Source organism: Dermacentor albipictus, chromosome 3 (assembly GCF_038994185.2).
Source record: "Dermacentor albipictus isolate Rhodes 1998 colony chromosome 3, USDA_Dalb.pri_finalv2, whole genome shotgun sequence".
Lineage (NCBI taxonomy): Eukaryota > Metazoa > Arthropoda > Arachnida > Ixodida > Ixodidae > Dermacentor > Dermacentor albipictus.
The window spans coordinates 24,555,828-24,574,083 of record NC_091823.1 but is presented as its reverse complement, the minus strand read 5'-3'; the positions used below and the strand labels follow the sequence as shown (position 1 = coordinate 24,574,083).

Below are 18,256 nucleotides of genomic sequence, written 5' to 3'. Positions count from 1 at the left end.
ACTGCGCGTCGAAACTCTGATTTATTAACTGAACACCAATATATATTGAAAATTAAATGATAAGTACTTCCTAGCGAGTGTTGCAGATGTCAGACTAACACGATAAAGAAACATTCGTGATGAGTACGTCATTTCTAAATCTTTGGGCAAATCAGAAACGGCAAACTGGCAGGCGAAGCCAACACAGCATATAGCGATACAGTATAAGAGCAGCGTGTCATTCGAAAGCGCAAGCTTGTGTATTTATGTTTGTTTTGTTAAAGCCGTTATAGCTCGGACGTACTCGCATCTATGAGTCCCCAAAGCTTTGTATTCAAAAGCAAACTTAGATTATAGGGTATTGGTGTAGGAACAACGCGTCGCCCGTCAGTGGCGCGTCCATCTAGCGTTAGGCGGCAGCCATTAAATACATGCAATCAGTAAGCACTTCAATTTGCAATCAAATGAAGTGTGTTGTGACCAGCTTTGTTCTTCTTCACCGGTATATGATTCGCCATTAATCTACCCTCATACCTGACAACTCAGCAACACACCACAAAACGCGCTCGTTATGGTGTTAAAAAGTTTGTACGGCGTTTGTAGGTAAGCATGTGCTGTGCACTGCGAACATAACATGCACACAGTGTGCAGTATGTAATTCTTTCTTGTGTCAGGGGCCCTTCGTTTGCTGTAGCACCTTTTTATTAAGTGTACACAAGGTTACTTTGTAACCTGTCAAACGGCACCGGCTGCTACCTCATAGATGTGCTCGAAAACAGTTTCAAACATAGAATGTGGTGTTCGTTGCTACCTAAAATGTTTTGCTAAATAATAGTTGGGCGTATTCTGGAATAGCCGTCCACTATAGCAAAACGCTAAATTTGTGTTTCAATCCCACACACGCACCACATCCGCATAAAAGGTTATAGCAAATGTACCACCGCAGACGTCAGAGCTCAGGCAGAACGGACGCTGCATTGGACACGTTTTGTGCATTCGCTCGATGGTAAAAATAATTCGCTTGTTGAATGGACGGAAATACTACCTCTAGCCTGAAAACAAAAAGCATGCAGTAACCATCTAAACTATTTATCTGAGCAAGTTTACAGTTTCTGACCCTAGTCAATTATACGTGCAACTTTGTACATCGCACGCGCCAGAAAGACCACGAAGATGGAAGCTTAAGACTTTGATGTGTTTAGTCAATCAAAGGCTGTGGTATGTTACACTTTAGTGTGATAGCCAGCTGGGCGAGTCGGTATACCTGCATTATTACTTACAGTGCGAACGAAAAAAGTTGCGTCGTTCATAGTTGTCCCTGTTGATTCTTGCGCGTTGTAAGTAATAACGCCGTGTTATACTTTTGCACGAGTGAAAACAAAGATTTCTAGCAAGTCAGTCAAAGAATATTTTCTTTTATTGTGCTTTAGGTATTATCGAAACGCAAACTTCAAGGGCACTACTCGTGTGTTTTATTTTTTCGCTGTTTCGGGAATTCTTGACCGCATGCGCATTCGGCCAGTTACGTAAAAATACCATCCGGCTCACAAAAAACGCTATTCACTTTAAAAATAATAGTAACCTTCAGAAAACAAATTTACAAAACTTTAAGATTTGAAACCTAGAAAATAAACATGAAAAAGAAAACATTATTACACTAGAAGGAAAACGTGGACGAGTTGATGATGATCCGCGTTTTGTAAAGAAGCAGCGCTAAACGGACAAGGACTTAGGCAAAGAAGAACACGATATTGGCACTGACTCACAACTGAAGCACAATTGAAGCATATTGCGAGCGTTATCACATTTGTAAACGCGGGCCGACAGGGCAACAGCTAAAGCAACTGTACTTGTGCAGCAGGAGCCATCCTGGTGACGTGCCGAACCACGTGAAATAAACCAGTACGTCATAACAAAAACCAAAAACGAAAACCAATAAAAGACTTTCCTTATCAAACTTAACAGTCTACCGTGATACACTTTCTTGCAAATTATCTCAACTCTATATTACTAGGAGCGGCATGCGGCCTGCTAACACATTTTTGCATTCCCCTATCAATATGAAAGGCTACCATAAGCTCTCTCGTTGTTTGATCCTTATGCGAGAACAAACAATCAGTTCTTTTTGGTATTGGTCGGTACCCACACTCTCTACAATGCAAAGGCAAACGCAAACCCCCGCACCTTTTAATGATGACAAGTGCTCCTTTAATCTAATGTTCACACAGCAGCCAGTCTGGCCCACAAAAAAAACCTGCCCACATGACAGTGGAGACCTGTAAAGAACGGAAGATCTGCATCGAATATATTTATTTTTTAATTTCTCGGAACAGAAACTGCATTCTTTGCCATGGCCCAACAATTCTTGTCTGCAAACGGGAACAAATCATGGCAAGTTTGTTGGGGGCGCATGTGACCACACCCACCCCATACTTACTAGCCACATTTCAGGAACGCCCTTTTTGTGTGTGTCTCTGTGTGCGCATTGTTTAACCCTTTCCTCTCTGTCTTCTTTCTAACCCCTATCTCCCAACCCCAGTGTAGGGTGGTAAACCGGAGAGTAATATCTGGCTAACCTCCCTGCCTATCCTCTTCATCGCTCACTTTCTCTCTCTTTCAAGCAATGCGAAAACTTGTGCAAATATGGCACCACCACCGCTATTTTTTCGTTGTGCGCCAGTTCTTTTGATTTATTCTTTACCTTATCAGTATCCTTTGCGAACTCAATCAGTTAACACAGGCCCTCAAGATTTCACTATCCGGGTAAACCACGTTCTGTAATCTCTGACTCTGGCCAAGGAAACTCTCTTCCAACGAATGACTGCACGTCTTCGGTAGCACCACGCACAGCGCAGCGTAAAAGAACCTGTGTTTACTATCTTAGAATGTTCTGGCATAAAAATAAAACCACGAGGGAGCTTATGAAAGCCTTTCATATACATTAGGGAAGGGGGAATGTGTGTTAGCAAGCCGTCTGTCGCTCTTAGTAATAAAAAGTTGAGGTATATTAACAAGAAGGTCTTTCACGGTAAGTTGATATGTTTCATGAGGAAAGTCTTCTATTGGTTTTCGTTTTCGTTATGCCGTACTGGTATATTCCACGTGGTTAGAAACGTCACCAGGATGGCTCCTGTTGCACATGTAGAAGTCGCTTCAGTTGTTGCCCTGTAGGCCGGTGTTTATAAACGTGACATCACTCGCAATAAACTTCAGTTGTGAGTCGGCGCCCTCGTGGGGTTGGTTATTCGTTGCCTAAGTCCTTGTCCGCTTGGCGCCGTTGCTTTCCAAGACATTATTACGCTCATGGTAGGCGTACCCTTTCTCGTGTCACCCACCTCGCGTGTGAATCAATGCGAAGCTGCCAGGGGTGCTCCTTCGCGCTGTCCCGTCTCCACAAGTGTGCGCCGTCTTCTCCCGACGCGTCGTCCCTCAGCGCCCAATGCGCGCACGCGGGATGACGACCGGTACGGCAGGTCGGTCGATATGGTTTGTTTTTGGGGTCCGTAATCGATATCGCTCAGACGTAATAAAAAGCGAGGCCGACCAGTCTGCAGCCAATAAAAGGCAACCCCCGAAATAGGTGAGTCCCTGTTGACTCCTTCGCAAACGCACACCACTAAAGCGGGAAGGCAATCGTCTTAATCAGAATTTACGTCTCTACTGCTGGGTCGCTGCTGAATATTTACTGTGTATTGCCAAGTAGCGCTCATTTCTCCTTTCTATCTTTCCTTCTTTCTTTCTTTCTTTCTTTCTTTCTTTCTTTCTTTCTTTCTTTCTTTTTTATATATTTATTTGTTTCACTAAAGGCCACCACGTGCAACCAATATAGCTCTGTTTTTATTTATTTTTTTATTGATTAAGAAGACGTCTGTGTGTGAGCGCACTCGCTCAGCGCGTCAGCCAATGTAAATCAGCTAATACTGGAAGTAGTCGTCAAAATTTATAGGGTTGTGTTGTGAGATTAGAGATTCTGTGGTGCGAGTGCTTTTTCTTTTTTTTTCACTCCTTATCTGTAAAAGTACTTTCAGGTCACTTATTTCATTGCACTTCCCAATCTGCGACCTTATGTTGTATATATTGTCACCACCAGTGGCGTAGCCAGACATTTTGTTCGGGGGGGGGCTATGCCACTGGCCGCATATATATATATATATATATATATATATATATATATGTGTGTGTGTGTGTGTGTGTATATATATATATATATATATATATATATATATATATATATATATATATATATATATATATATATATATATATATATATATATATATATGTGTGTAGCTGCACGTTGCAGCTCAGCCTCCTCCTTAAGAGGAAGCTTTAGCTCGGGTGCTCCTATTTAAGTACATGTTGAAAGCGAATTCGTTTTTCCCTGCAACCACTTCACCAAATTTGAGGAGGTTTGTTGCATTTAACAGAAAAAGTTTAATTCTAGTTACTACTGGCTTCGAATTTTTTATTTAGGTGGTCAATTATTTATTCAAAATTGGCCAAAATTGAAAATTTTCGGAAAACAAAACTATCAAGTTTAAAACTCCGTGACTCAACAATGAAAAATGATATCACAATTCTGTGAATTGCATCTAATAGTACATCTATAGCGGACAAAATACATATGTTACACATGAATCTCAAAAAAATTTAGTATTGTGGAAATGCGGCTTTTGCAGAACCCTCGTACACAACGTAACCAATTCACGTAAGATACAAATTGACACAGCAAACTTGTGCGCTTTGACTGTTATAATATATGCCATTTACAGAACCACAATATCTGTTCTTCATGCATACCTATTAGTTTGTAAACGTTGTCCTTCTATTTTTTCAATCTTTCGAATTTTCCAAAATATTTTAAACAAAATTCAGGCCCTAAATCGAAGTTCTGTTTCCAACAGACACTAGGATATAACTTTCTCTCTCTAATGCAAGCAATTTCAATAAAAGCGATTAGCAGGATTATCTCAGAAAAGCGTTTCTGCGTTTTACACGTATTTGAATAGGCCGCGTTGGATTGGGCCCGAGCTAAAGCTTCCTATTAAACAATTTATCGAGGGATCAAATACATGAATAATAACTGCATTGTCATTGCCAAAGATGCTGCAAACGAATTCTTGAAAGCTACGCTCTGTAAATACAAGTAAAATATGTATTTTTCCATAAAATATTATACTCGTATGTGCCAAAAATTGTGCCCAACATAACTGATGTCAATGCTTCCATGTTTTTGTCTATTCATTAGGTAAAGAAAATATCACACGAACTTTAGAACTATATCAGTTCGGAACCAGGAAAGCAGTGCATGCCGCTGATATGAAAGTTAAAAGGCAATGAACTGAACAAGTTGAAGACAAATATGTTAATGAAACTTTGTCATTCAAGAACCGTGCTTACATTCTCGTATATATGCAATGGCCAGTGAAAAATCTCAATGACGCTGTCGTTTGTTCCAATGTATTACGCAGGAGTAGCTGTCCCTTGTCGTGTATCGTGAGTAATTGCACCGAAGTTATAGTCGCGACAGAGAGCACGTATAAAAAGCAGGAGTTCTGCAAGATATATGAGGGCAAGTCAAATGAATGAGCCAACAACGGGGTACTTTATTTAAAAGTAGTCTTCATGAGAATTTAGACATTTCTCCTATTGACTAAAGAGTTGCGTGATTCCCGTCTTATAAAACTCCTTGGGTTGCTGCTTCAAAAAGTCTGTATCTGGTTCCCTTGAGCTGATTTTCGGTTGCCCCAAAATGTAGAAGTCGCAAGGTGACAGGTCTGAGCTGTATGGCGGATGTTGCAGCGTTTCCCACTTGAACTTTGCCAGTTTTGTATTAACCACATAAGCGACGTGGGGACAGGCATTGTCGTGGAACAAGATGACCCCATTCGTCAATTTTCCACGTTGTTCGTTCTTGATTGCGACACGCTGCCGTTCTGGCGTTTCACAATATCGGAAACAATTGATAGCCTCTCAAGATTTAGCAAATTCTATCAGTAATGGACCCTGTCGATCGAAAAAAAAGTCAACAACACCTTTCCAGCGGAAATGATGGCCTTTACGTTCTTTGGGCATGGTAAATTCGAATGTTTCCACTGTAAGCTTTGCCGTCGTGTTTCAGGCTCGTAGTAGTGGCACCAAGGTTCGTCCCCGATCACAGTTGCAAACAAGAAGTCGTCATGCTCCTTGTGATACCCGATCAGATGAGTCAAAGGAACGCGAAACTTCTCCGTCTTCTCGCGATGGATAAAAATCTTGGGGATCCATTGCGCATCAAAGAGCCGATAACCGAGAAGCTCATGAATTATGGCGTGAACCGAACCGTGACTGATGTTCAGACGGTCTGCCAGTTCATCGATGCTTATCCTCCGTTCTTGTTTCAGCAGCTCATGAACCTTTGAAATTGTGTGGGGGAGTGATTGCACGATGGTTTTGGCCCGGTCTTGGAATGTCTTTGCAACGTCCTTTGAACCGTTTGCTCCAACGCTTCACAGTGGTCAATGAAATGCAGTGTTCAACGTACACGGCAGTCATATGGCGATTAATTTCTGTTTTGGAAACACCTTCAACTGTCAAAAACTTCGCGACACCGAGCTGTTCAACTTTTGAAGTGTCCATTATGTGACGCAACCATACTCAACCCAGTGTATGAGAACATTAAAGAACATTTATCTTCACACCTGCGTGTCACTTTTGTAAATGAGACATGCCGTTCTCCTACGCGCATGCCTCGCAGATAATGAACCGAACCATTATTGCGCGGTTAGGGTAGGCTCACTTTCATTTGACTCGCCCTCGTACATTAAAAATGCAAAGATACAATGGGATATGCAAATGCGAAAATACGGCTTGATAAAGGACAAAAAAGTGTCACTGGAAACAAAGTTCACTGCATGTATACACAAAACCTCGCAACAAGATATTTAAGTATGCGCATAAGTCTCCAATGAGTCTATGTAAGTAAGAAGAAGTAACTCTATATAATGCGTCAAACAAGCCAAATAAACATGTTGCACAATCATAGATTCCCAGAATCCTAGATTCCGCGCCCATTCCATCCACTCCCCCCGATGTATTGCGCGCGACGGAAGGCGGCGCGCTTGCTCCCAGCTTTTCTCCTTTGCGCACATAAGACTGAGCCACCATCGTCGGCTCACCCATTCCACCTCCCCTCCTACACTTTCACTCGCACATACAGCATGCAGCGCGTGGTCACGATGTTATCACCCTTGGACTTTATACGAAACATGAGGGCGATGGCAGGAATGCGCCTGGAGTGTCCATATAATTGCTTTCACAATAATATAATAAACGTATCCGGCAACTGAAGCGTCGCGTCGCCCATTACTTTCCGCAAAAGAAGTATCAAAATCGAACTTTCACCATGCGACAATTCGCTGCGCCGCAACAATGTATTTTTTTTTTCTGTGAGGCGGAGGCACCGAAATGAAAAAAAAAAGCGCATAGGAAAGTATGTTGGCCAGAATCTAATGCCTACTTCGGGCACCTAATGGGGCTACGGAAGGAATACCGAAGAAAACATGAGACGCTTGGTCCACTGAGAACCACACGCATACTGCTCAGTATCCTACAGCGGCGAAACAAGACTTTCCGGAAAGGTTCCGCTAAAGGAATGCGGTGCAATCCTTCGAGTCCCCACAGTGATGGCGGCGAGCGACCATTGTTTTTTTTTTCTCGTCTGCTAGCCAGAAAGCGTCCAAAACTTTGTCCGGTGAAAATCCACTCGGCCACAGGAAACCGAACGCGCACCGAAGTGCACCGCACGGTGGTCGGGGCCATACGAAAAAAACGTATGTGCTCTGGCTGGCTCTGGCAGCCCGCGGGTAGGGTAGCGAGAACAAAAAAAAAAATTGAAGAGGCTCAATGTGTCCTCGCGAATAAAAGTCAAAGTAGAAAAAATAAATAAGAACGTAGTTACTTTGGCTGGCTTTAGTGCCTTGACATTGATGTTCTGGCATAGGTTAAAAAAAATGTTGATATTTTTTTTATGTGACATGACGGCACAAATGAACCACCCTAACGCTTCGTCTCATTGGACCTCGCTGCCTGCTTTGTCAACTCGTCTGCCAGTGTGTTGATTTGGCTTGTCTCGTTGTATGTTCTGATGTAAGACTTTAGAAAAGTCAATAGACCTTTGGCGTCAAATGTTTATAGCAACATTAAACCCACAAAGTTCCGCAACTGAAAATCTAAAGCACAACTTTGGAAATGTCAATGCACCTTTCACATCAAGAGCTTATGAGATATATACCCATAAAGTTTCGCAATTGATATCCATGCGCTCCATAGATTCCGTGGCCTCACTGAGATGCCGCGGCGAGCCCGCTCACCATCAAAGCGCCCTTGAAACTTTGTGCTCGGATGGGGCTGCTTGGCGTTATGTGACTCCCGATGTATGGGCATTGCCACGAAATCCAGCCCGAGTTTGCAATCTTCGCGGTTAAATGTCTTTTCGAGCGTCAAAAAGACATTCTAGACAAAATCCAGAGTGATTTCCGGCGCCGGGGGTCGCTTTGGTCGGCAGTGCATGGACAGCACGAAAAAATTTCGGGGGGGGCTGAAGCCCCATAAGCCCCCCCCCCCCCCTGGCTACGCCCCTGGTCACCACTACTTTCGTACTTGAAATCACCACAAATAAAAGTCGCGGAAAAGTAACTTTTCTAAGGGCTGAATGTCTTCTTTCTTGATTTTATATTCTTGTGATAGACTGTTCTTGCTTTCGTTTATAGAGGCGTTGGCCCTCCGTATATCCGAATCTTAATGCACCAAAACTCAAAAGCAGTACCGGAACGTATTTCTGTATCTGAAAGGAGCACCAATGTTTCTACAGGAAGTCTAGGTGCCGTTTCCGAACTCGTACGCATCAACAGTATCAAATTTTAAGGTATTCCTTCCATAAAAAAGTTATGGGAAATTTTACAAATGCAGATCTGCTGACAAGTGTACCTTTAGATAAAACCAAAGAAAGGCTGGGAGGTTAACGAGAAAAGGTCTGGTTTGCTACCCTGCACGCGGAGAAAGGGAAAAATAATTTAAGAGAGGTAGAAGGGAGAAGGATGCAAATAGAAATGGGTATCCGCGCAGAAAATAGAACGCCCATCTTGGAGATACTACTGCAGCGCCTATTATGCCAGTAGCAGTTCTTTTTGACGATGTGCAAATTTTAAATCAAGTTACAAAATTAAATTAGCCCTGCACAAGCCCGTCAAAGTGCATCGGTGTCTGACTTCGGTAGATTAAACAGCTGTTTACATTTATGTTAGTTTAACAATAGCTAAACGAAGATGATTCTAAGTTGTTGATCAGTCAGTACGTGGTTGTCGTCGAAGTACAAAGTGATACAACAGCGTGATAACCACTTCGCTGTCTTTTTGTTGTTGTTTTTTTCTAGTTACCAGTGTTTTCCGCCAGTGCCTAAGGTACCGCGGAGTGTCAATTGTCACTTTTTATTTTTCTTTATACCTCTGTGAATAAGATAATTGAATGGTTAACCTATTAGTCTGCATATTCCTCAATTATTCAGCCCTTTATTGCAACTTTTATGAAACAAAACTTCACTCTGTTTCCTCCTTTCCGCCACGGCGCTATATAATTGCCGGTGTTCCTCTAAATTCCTAGCTTGCTGCCCAGCGTCGTTTAGCAGGACAATTTCATTTGCTCTGCCTCCGTTTCAGCAGCAGTTTGCACTCAGTGAGAAGGGAGATCCCTCCTATTGCGCCTTCTCTGCGACAAGCGCGGGGCGCGTGCACTATAATAAAAAAAGATATTGTCATATAGTAACACTGTGACATACTCTAACTCACCAATGCCTCGTTCCGTCTTCCCGTCCTCGAATCGTGTTCCAGGCCGGGAGCGCGCCGCCGAGCCGCACCCGCCGGCGTCCGGTATGGCCTGCCGCCGTCTCCTGTGCCGCTGAGGCGCTAGAGCGGCAGCCCCATGCGGCTGCGTCGTGAGAGCGGCGGCGGCGGCGGCGGCGGCAACTGCAGCCCCGAGGAGTTGCAGGAGCGCCGCGCGCGCTGCATCGCCCTCGAGAAGGCCTACGTGCACGACGTGTACGAGCAGCTGGCGCCCAGGCTCGCCAGGCCCCGACTGTGGCCACGCGTCCACCAGTTCCTGCGCGAGCTCGAGCTGGGCAGCCTCGTCGCCGACGTCGGTGAGTGCCCTGCCGTCGGAGTCGACGAAAGCGATCGCGTGAGCAAAGCTGCAGAGCCCGAGAACGGTCTGGCCTTGCGACAGCGTGGACCGAATTTACTCCGTTGTCGCGTTTTCTGGCCAAGCCTTCAGCCTCGTTTCGATAAACAATTCGCCGATCGGTAAGGACCGCGCAGTTGCCCTCGAGGATGCCAGTGTTCATTTTGCCTGTTTAATGGAGTATTTCGACCTGTCTCCCGCAATAAGGCACCATAAACGCTCCCTAGTGGCCAACTCCACTGATGTCGCAGGCGTTTCAGCCAGGTCGACGGAGAAACATGAGTCGGAAAGCTAGCGCGAGTAAAAGACACAGTGACTGGTTCAAAAGAAGAAGAAAATTGACGAGTTCTTTCTAGTTTATGATTACAGACTCCGGAAACCACGAGAACAGAGCAATAAAGAATTTAAACAGGACGAACGCTCAACTTCAACTAATTTTGTGTGCGGAAACACTTGGTTAAATACAAATTAACAAAAATATAGCCTCGGTGTCACACGCGTTGAAGACCGCATAGATTAGAAAGAAACAATATCGAATAAAGCATTAGTAAAAAAATAGGTTCACACGCCAGAGACACCAAACCGCGACACAAATAGGACACTTAACAAAAACTAGTACATGCCTATAGCCCCTGTTGAACAAAGTAATTTCGCTTCCTAATAGGGAAATTGAAGATTGGCTAATGCATACGGGCCCTCTTTTCGTGGATGGCATGATTCAACCATCTCATAGGCTTTTCGACTTTCGTGCTGGAAAAGCCTGCGTAAGCATCCCTAAAGACAGGCTGGTAACCACCGCTCCTGAAGTGCAAGGCTAGGCGGGAATTTGAAGCACCTTTAAATGATCTACGATAAAGATAGAAACAAAGTTAAGCCAGTTCCACGCAGGGAAAGCTGTCTAAACAGCGAAACTGGTGGTCGTTTCCTCAAGTGTGAACTCGTGTTTAGCGCAGTTTTCATGAAAGTCTTTCGTCTCGTTGTCATAGTTTTGCTAGATTTGAGCTTCGGTTCCGGATTGCGCACACTCTTCAGTTGCGTGAGGTTATGATTAGACCACAGTCTATAACACGCCTCGCAGCTGTGGCCGCATTCACAGTCGAGGAATTCTCTCTTGAACCGTAAACATTGCTGTAAAAATTAGCTGTCTGTCACCTAAAAAAAAAAAAGAATTGCGCAGTGAAATAATATTCGCAGGCCATCAGCACTGACACGTCTTCTGGCTTTTAGGAAATATATCTAATTCATTCACAAAACATTCGAAGCTGCGCCTCTCTTTCCTTCTTTCTATTTCTTGTTCTCTCGCTTTCAAACGAGCGCCGTACCAGTCGCACCTCTTGGATAGATTCAGGTCATCGATTACCATGCGGAACTGCTCCTAATGAAACTCACAGGCTCAGTTCCACGCGTTTGACTGTTTCTGCTCTCTCTCTCTCTCTCTCTCTCTCTCTCTCTCTCTCTGAATGGTTCCCTGGTGATTTAATTGCGCATGCGTGGCGGCTTTTCTCCTGACTACCGTCTCACGCTGTCATGCCTCGTTCTAATTATGCATCCGGCTTTTTATTGTTCCATAATGCAATAAACGAATTCTGCTACTCTGGTGGAAACAAAAACAAAAAGGACGAAGAAGTGAGAAAAGGCGGCGGTGTACATCACGCCTCTGGGATTCACTTATACCACTGTTTCCGTTAGACCTCGTTTCCGTGATAGATATAAATCCCCTCGGCCCACAGCGCCGCGGTCATTTTCTTTTCTTCCTATTTTCATCCCTTCTTTCTGATCGTTTTTCCTCGCCCCGGCCCAGGGTAGCAAACCGAAAACTGTCATCTGATTAAACACCCTGCCTTTCCTCTCTATTTCTCGACCTCAGTTTCTATGGACCCGTTGTGTTACGAGAGTGTGGTGTTTGTAACGAAGCGTTCAAGTTTGCCACAATTCTGTCGTATACTTAAAGGCGACGAGGGACACTGCAGTTTTCCGCGCGCTGTCTTTCCTCGGCATTAAGCAAGCCACTCTCGATTGCAGTGTTACCGTAATGCGCACATGAGGCAATGCTATATGTCATATTCAATTTCAATTTGTCCACACTTGTGTTGAACGTTCTCGCGAGGCGTGATCACAAAGAGTAAGCACAACGTACCTGCTGACAAAGGTCTTCCCCTAGAGTAATGGCGCCAATAGCAGATGAGAAAAAAAAATATTTCACAAAAATGAAAAAAAAACAAGGCACTGGCATATAACCTAACGTGGGATGTATTAATTCAATGGTGATAACAAAAATGAACCAGAAGCGCATGAGGGGCCAAAGATTGCGGCGCGTGGTTTCCGCGCAAGAGTTGGAATTTTCGAACAGTTTGTGCCCGCAACCAGTAACACTTCATAACATTATGTTCGCTTTTATAGACCAGTATAGATTACAAATCCGGATTAGAGGGACGTGTAAATATTCAGTTATTTATCCCATCTCACAATCTATTTACACCGATGGCACATGGTTAATTAGCCGTGCACTTATAACGGTAAATACCTATGGTATTATAGAGGGAAACTGGCAGCACATAGATTTTGGGTATGTATGAGTGAAGGACGTTTGGTCGGGCAGAAACTGACCCCGGTGCAAACTGATTGAAAGCCGACATTGGCGAGTTCTCGGCGCACAATAGCCTGAACAAGGGGAGCCATAAAAGCGCATGCATCGTTGACTCAGCTCAGGACGCACAATCTTCGTCAGCTGCTCTAAAGGCTGCTGCTGCTGCCGTGCAGGAGCGTCCTGTCAATTTTCACAAGACAATGTTGCAGCCGTATTGGGAAGCCGTGCATATTACTGGTAGATACAACGGCTTTTCACCAGCTCGTAACGCTTGCACTCCGTGATAACGTCATTAAGCGAAGTACAGTTCTTACAAATCAGTAGATTAGAGGCGTCATTTAGAGGCGTCACATGCCCGACTTTGTCAGACTCGGGCATTTCAGCATCGGCCTTGCGGCAGAGTGCCAGCGCGTCTTGTATATAGGCGACGTAACCCTCGGTGGACGTTTGAACTCGTGATGCCAACTTTTGGCGCTGACCATCCGACCCAACGGATTTCCGGAGAGATCTCGCAGCTTCTCCTGGCAGGTCTCCCAGTCACGGATTTCTGCTTCGTGATTTTGAAACCACACTCACGCTGTTCGCGCCAAGTAAAAAATTATGTTCGCCAGCATCACTGTGGGATCCCATTTGTTGTGCCTGCTCACCCGCTCATATATCTACAGACAGTCATCGACATCGGCGCCATCGGTGCCGCAGAATGTTCTCGGATCACGCGGATGCGTGAGTACGAGATTCGACGCAGTCGATGCAGGCGGTCCAAAACAGGCACTGTCGCCTGCGACATCGGTGAAGAACCGAAGCGGCAGCCAATGCGAAGCTCCGTTCTGAGTCGTTACCCCGCACCTCCACCAAATGTTACCAAGAGGAAGCCCGACGCACAAACGTATGCATAACTATTTGCAGAGGAAAAAGTAAGTGGTAAACGCGCAGGCGTGTACATAGCTCACAGCTCCAGTACACAGTCTACCACTTCCTCTCGCTCTTGCACGCAAGCTCCTGTCCAAATGCGCCGTAACAATATCGTTATGCGGTATGCAGCGGTGTGCGAAGTATGAGGTTATATATTTATTGTATTCCTTTCTTTTTTGATGCCGTTTCTTCAGAGATTACGTTGTCACGCCACCTCTTGCATCCCGTGGACCCGAGGCTTCCTGTGGCAACAACGGATTGAAGACACAACGCAATTCATTCAGAATACGGCACACCCGAAATCGACATGGATGATTCCGTGACCCGCTAGGTGCAAACCGTCGTTTACGCATCAGGCTAACAAGTTTCGTTCTCTCGGAATTCAACACCGTAGACGGTCACTGCGGTCCAAGTATCGACATGTGTTCTCGTTTTCCACATGGCTCGATTTTCTGTGTATTGTACGCAGAGAATCGTGCTGCTTGTTGCCGTCGTCATTGCTCAATAGGCAAGACATATCAGAACTGCTCGTACACCACGTCTTTTGCACCAGAAAACACGAACAAGTTTCGGACTAAGCTGGCACCGTAAAAGCCTTACCTCTCTTTTGTTATTGTCGCAAAGGTACCGCGTTCTTTCATGGTTTCACTGTGCACTGTAGGCCCGTCACCACCAATTCTTGCTCCAGTACAGACACCCTCCTAATGCGCTGTATCTATTTATGTAGCTATGGGGCTTCCCAACGCGACAATTCAGCAAAGCCAGGTAGTTTCTCCGTAATTTTGTTGGCTCACTCGACAACGCGAAAGCATCGGGTTTTATGCGTGTAACATTTCTCACTTCTTTTCTTTGGGGCCTTTTCTGACTCACCACTCCCCTCCGGACATCTCCGTCAAGCGAAGAAACGAGAACATGAAAAGAGAGAGAGAAAAAAAGATTGGGTTTTATTGCGTCCCCAGTGTGGAAGACCTGCTCTGGAGCACATTATTCGGCTCACCAGAAGCAAAAACAAGAATGTCTTCTACTCAGCTCGACAGTCGGGGTGTTCTTTTTTCTGCTACACGCTGCTGCACCACGTCACACGATGACGTTAGCAGGCGAGAGTCTCAGTAAAGAAAACACCACCAAGAAAAAAACTATTGACAAAGACAATATCAAAAGATGTCTTCGTACCTCCTCTGTACTCGAATTTTTTTTCCTTGTTTCCTGCGCTGTGCTCCCTTTTTTTCTTCCTTTCTTTCTTTTTTCACGCTACTTCGTCGATGCTTTCTTCCCACTTGATGACCAGCGGCACAGTGACACGGAACGCATGCCAACTTGGCTAAAAAGACAATTTGGTGCGCTAGACTCCTTTCTTAGATCTTGTTTCTTTGGGAGTACGAAAGAGTTCTTTCGGATGAGACACACCTCCCTAACCGCGATGGCTGAAGGTCTTGCTCTTTTATCAAAAGCGACGCCACCGAGTCGCGCGCACCAAAAATGCCGTTTTACAAAGGCAGCCGTCAGCCACAAAGCAATTCTGGAGAGACGGAATTACTGCGTTTCTGTGGCACAGACAAGAAGCGTATAATGAAGTAGGGTCAAAAGAAAGAGAGAGACAAGTTGAGGACGCGGATGCCAAATTGCAAACGCTTTTTAGCCAAGTTTCACATAAAGCCAGTGTCTAACGGCGCCTTCCGTATCATCAAATAAGAATACAAAGCGCGTACCCCTGAGTGTAGCTGCTACAGTTTGCCTTTTGATTTAGCGTTGAATGAAACATCAAAGACCGCCTAAGGTAATGGATCTTGAACTGTCATCTGATGTGTATCGGAATCGGAATGTAGGCATCGTAGTTCAATCAGATAACATGCTTTAACGTCCAACATACGAGCACAACATATGAACTCATCTTGAAAACTTTGGCAATTTTTTCTCCAAAAGATAACATAAACGAACAAGAACTGAAAACCCTTTTTTGATACTCCCAGTGAACTTATTTTTCCGAACGCATGCCTTAGTTTCCAAATAAGAATTTCGTTAACGCCACTTTTTCTACAGCTAACATATGAGCGATATTGACAATATGCTGCTCATGGTGACAAGCTTCCTTTTTGATGCAAAATGGGACGTTATGAACATAAAATTCTTGTTAACTCTTCAAATCTAGTCACTGCCTCACATATAGTCATAGCATGGTAGCCTGAGTTATAATTTCTCAGGACCCCGCTTTGCCTGTAAGTCAAACATTGCATTCAGCATTTCCTCGCTATTTGCGACGTAAATGTTTGTCTGGTGTGCAATAGCTACTTAGAAAAGCTGAATTGAGTTTGTTATATTGTCCACTTTAGAGCCCCGTGCCTGACTGGCTTGCGCAACGTGTTGCAAAATTTTCATGAACTAATACGCCCACAGGTTCTTCTTTTTGTTGGCAATTTCCAAGCAACCACTGTTTCGCAGAAAGACTTTAAAGTCGTGTATTAACTTCTTTGGACTAGAGTTACTGGAATTATGCGCGTGCAAGAACATGGTCCTTGTTGCAGAGAAAAAATAAATCTTTCCGGTGTAGACACCATAACAACATAACAGTCTGTGCACGAAACGTTATTTCGCAACCTTTTTATTCCAAGAGTCGCCGAAGGAGAGCCAAAGCTAAGTGATCCAGCATTACCCTCATTTGCATTACGGCCTCCCAGAGGCCAGAAGTACTCTGTTGTGGACTAGTTGGTTCTTACTGAACAAGTAACGTACAGCGCAAAATACAACTATTCTTGTATTTTGCGCAGCGCGTTACTAGTTCTCCCGGGGGCGCTCAGTCGTTCAGGAAGACACATTAGGCAGTCGCGGACGCCGAAAGCCTTATCGAAAAAAGAAAAGAAAGATAACGATGACTGAAAAACAAGGAGGTTAACCAAAACTGCGCCCTGTGTGCTACCCTGCGCTAGGTAAAGAGGAATCGGGAGTACAGAAATAAATAAAGAAGTGAAAGTTCATTGTTCATATCAATAACGTAGTGAAAATTCTAAGCGCTGCATCACAGACGGTCGCTCAGTCCGGTCGCCTTTAAATATTGCATAAGCGCTTTTGTCGCCTGCTGCAGCTGTGATATGCGAGGCCATAGTTCCAGTATCTTGTTTGACGAGAAAGATCTTCCATGTAGTTGTTTGAGAGCAGTGCAGAGGCAAGCCTTTCATTTTCAAAGGACGGACAGTCGCCCAGATGTTGTTCTACAGTTTCTTCGCCACCGCAGGCATGGCATTCCGCGATATCGGTAATTTCAATCAGGAAGGAGCATGCATTAGTGAATGTGCCCAGGCGTACGACACAGTACGCCTGGGCGCATTCACTGGCCTGGATTACGCCTGCAAACATTACGCCTGGACGCATTACGCCCAGGCGTAAGCGACACAGTACTGTTTCTTCACTTCGGAGAAGACAAGGTACAGGCACAATTGCATGCAAAAGTCGAGTGAATGCAGCGGATGGTGAGCGCAGTCATGTGTGTGCCACTTCTGTAGTGTCAAATAATGCGCCAGCTTGCTTAGGTGCTCAGCTGCGCCTGTCCTCTATAAAGGTGCGCAAACAAAACATGTTGCTTCATGTACTTTTTTGAACAAAGGTCGATGAGATCGTCGCCGGAAATACCACAATAACCTGGTAGCCACTGAAACACGATGTTGTGTCTATTCGCGATCCCGTAATGGTGCGCTTATCGTATCGCCTACATGAATTGACCACAAGACAAGCAATGAATAGGTGACAAAAGATACCGCAGGGCTACCTTTGAGTCACAGAATATTATCCAGCGATTAGCCGGTTCTTGATCAATATAATAAATGGCGCCTCCGAGGCCAACACGCTTCAAGCCCATCCATGTCATGACATGGGAAAATCCCGTATTTGATGCTGACTGATCTCGATAGAATGAGCACTGCACCTGTGGAGCATGTCTAAGTGGAAGAACCAGCAGTGTATACAGGAAGAGGTGCATCAACGTATCTGTGCAAGCAATCCAGGGTTGCTTGCTCCAAAGCAAAGGTAGGCAGGTTATTTCTATAGCGCATACCTGTGATAAAAACGTGCGCTTCATATTGTCGTATTCACCCTAAGGCGTTTCTAAACTACAAACTACACAGAATATTTGGCTCACTTTCTACCCAAATAAGGAGACATGTCAACCAATCACGCTTCGGCAACAAACACAAACTTTACGCGGCTTCGTTCCTGTCAGAACCTTAATCTTGGAACACGTATTTGTCTCCAGAGCAATGCAACACTCGTACACTATACATTGAACTGCACTGCGCCTAAACAGAAGCGCCTGTTCACTGGCTAATCCTGGTAGCAATAAGACAGTAGCCATGGCGCTGGCCATGGCTATGGTAACAAATAGGTTCAAACGAATCGTTCTGATATGTTACGAGATTTGCGGATTCGTCCCCACATTAGTTGACGCATGCTCCAGCTTTCACACCTTTAACAGTTATTGAGACACAGAGGGCAGCGAAAGTTGCAAGGAAGTATGCGTTCTTGCTAAGAAAATAATCTGCCGCGAGCACGGCCAGGCTATGATGTCAATGTCTGTGG

At 44.7% G+C, this 18,256-nt stretch overlaps 1 protein-coding gene across 1 annotated transcript in view; it reads left to right on the top strand.

The window, feature by feature from the left end:
• Positions 1 to 9,809: 9,809 nt before the first annotated feature.
• The window catches only part of fid (fire dancer), a 51,654-nt gene continuing 43,207 nt past the window's right edge, over positions 9,810 to 18,256 (top strand). The window contains exon 1 of the mRNA XM_065434312.2: positions 9,810 to 10,153. Coding sequence (XP_065290384.1) covers positions 9,937 to 10,153 — 217 coding nt within the window. The 5' untranslated portion in view covers positions 9,810 to 9,936. The remainder of the gene's footprint in view (positions 10,154 to 18,256) is intronic.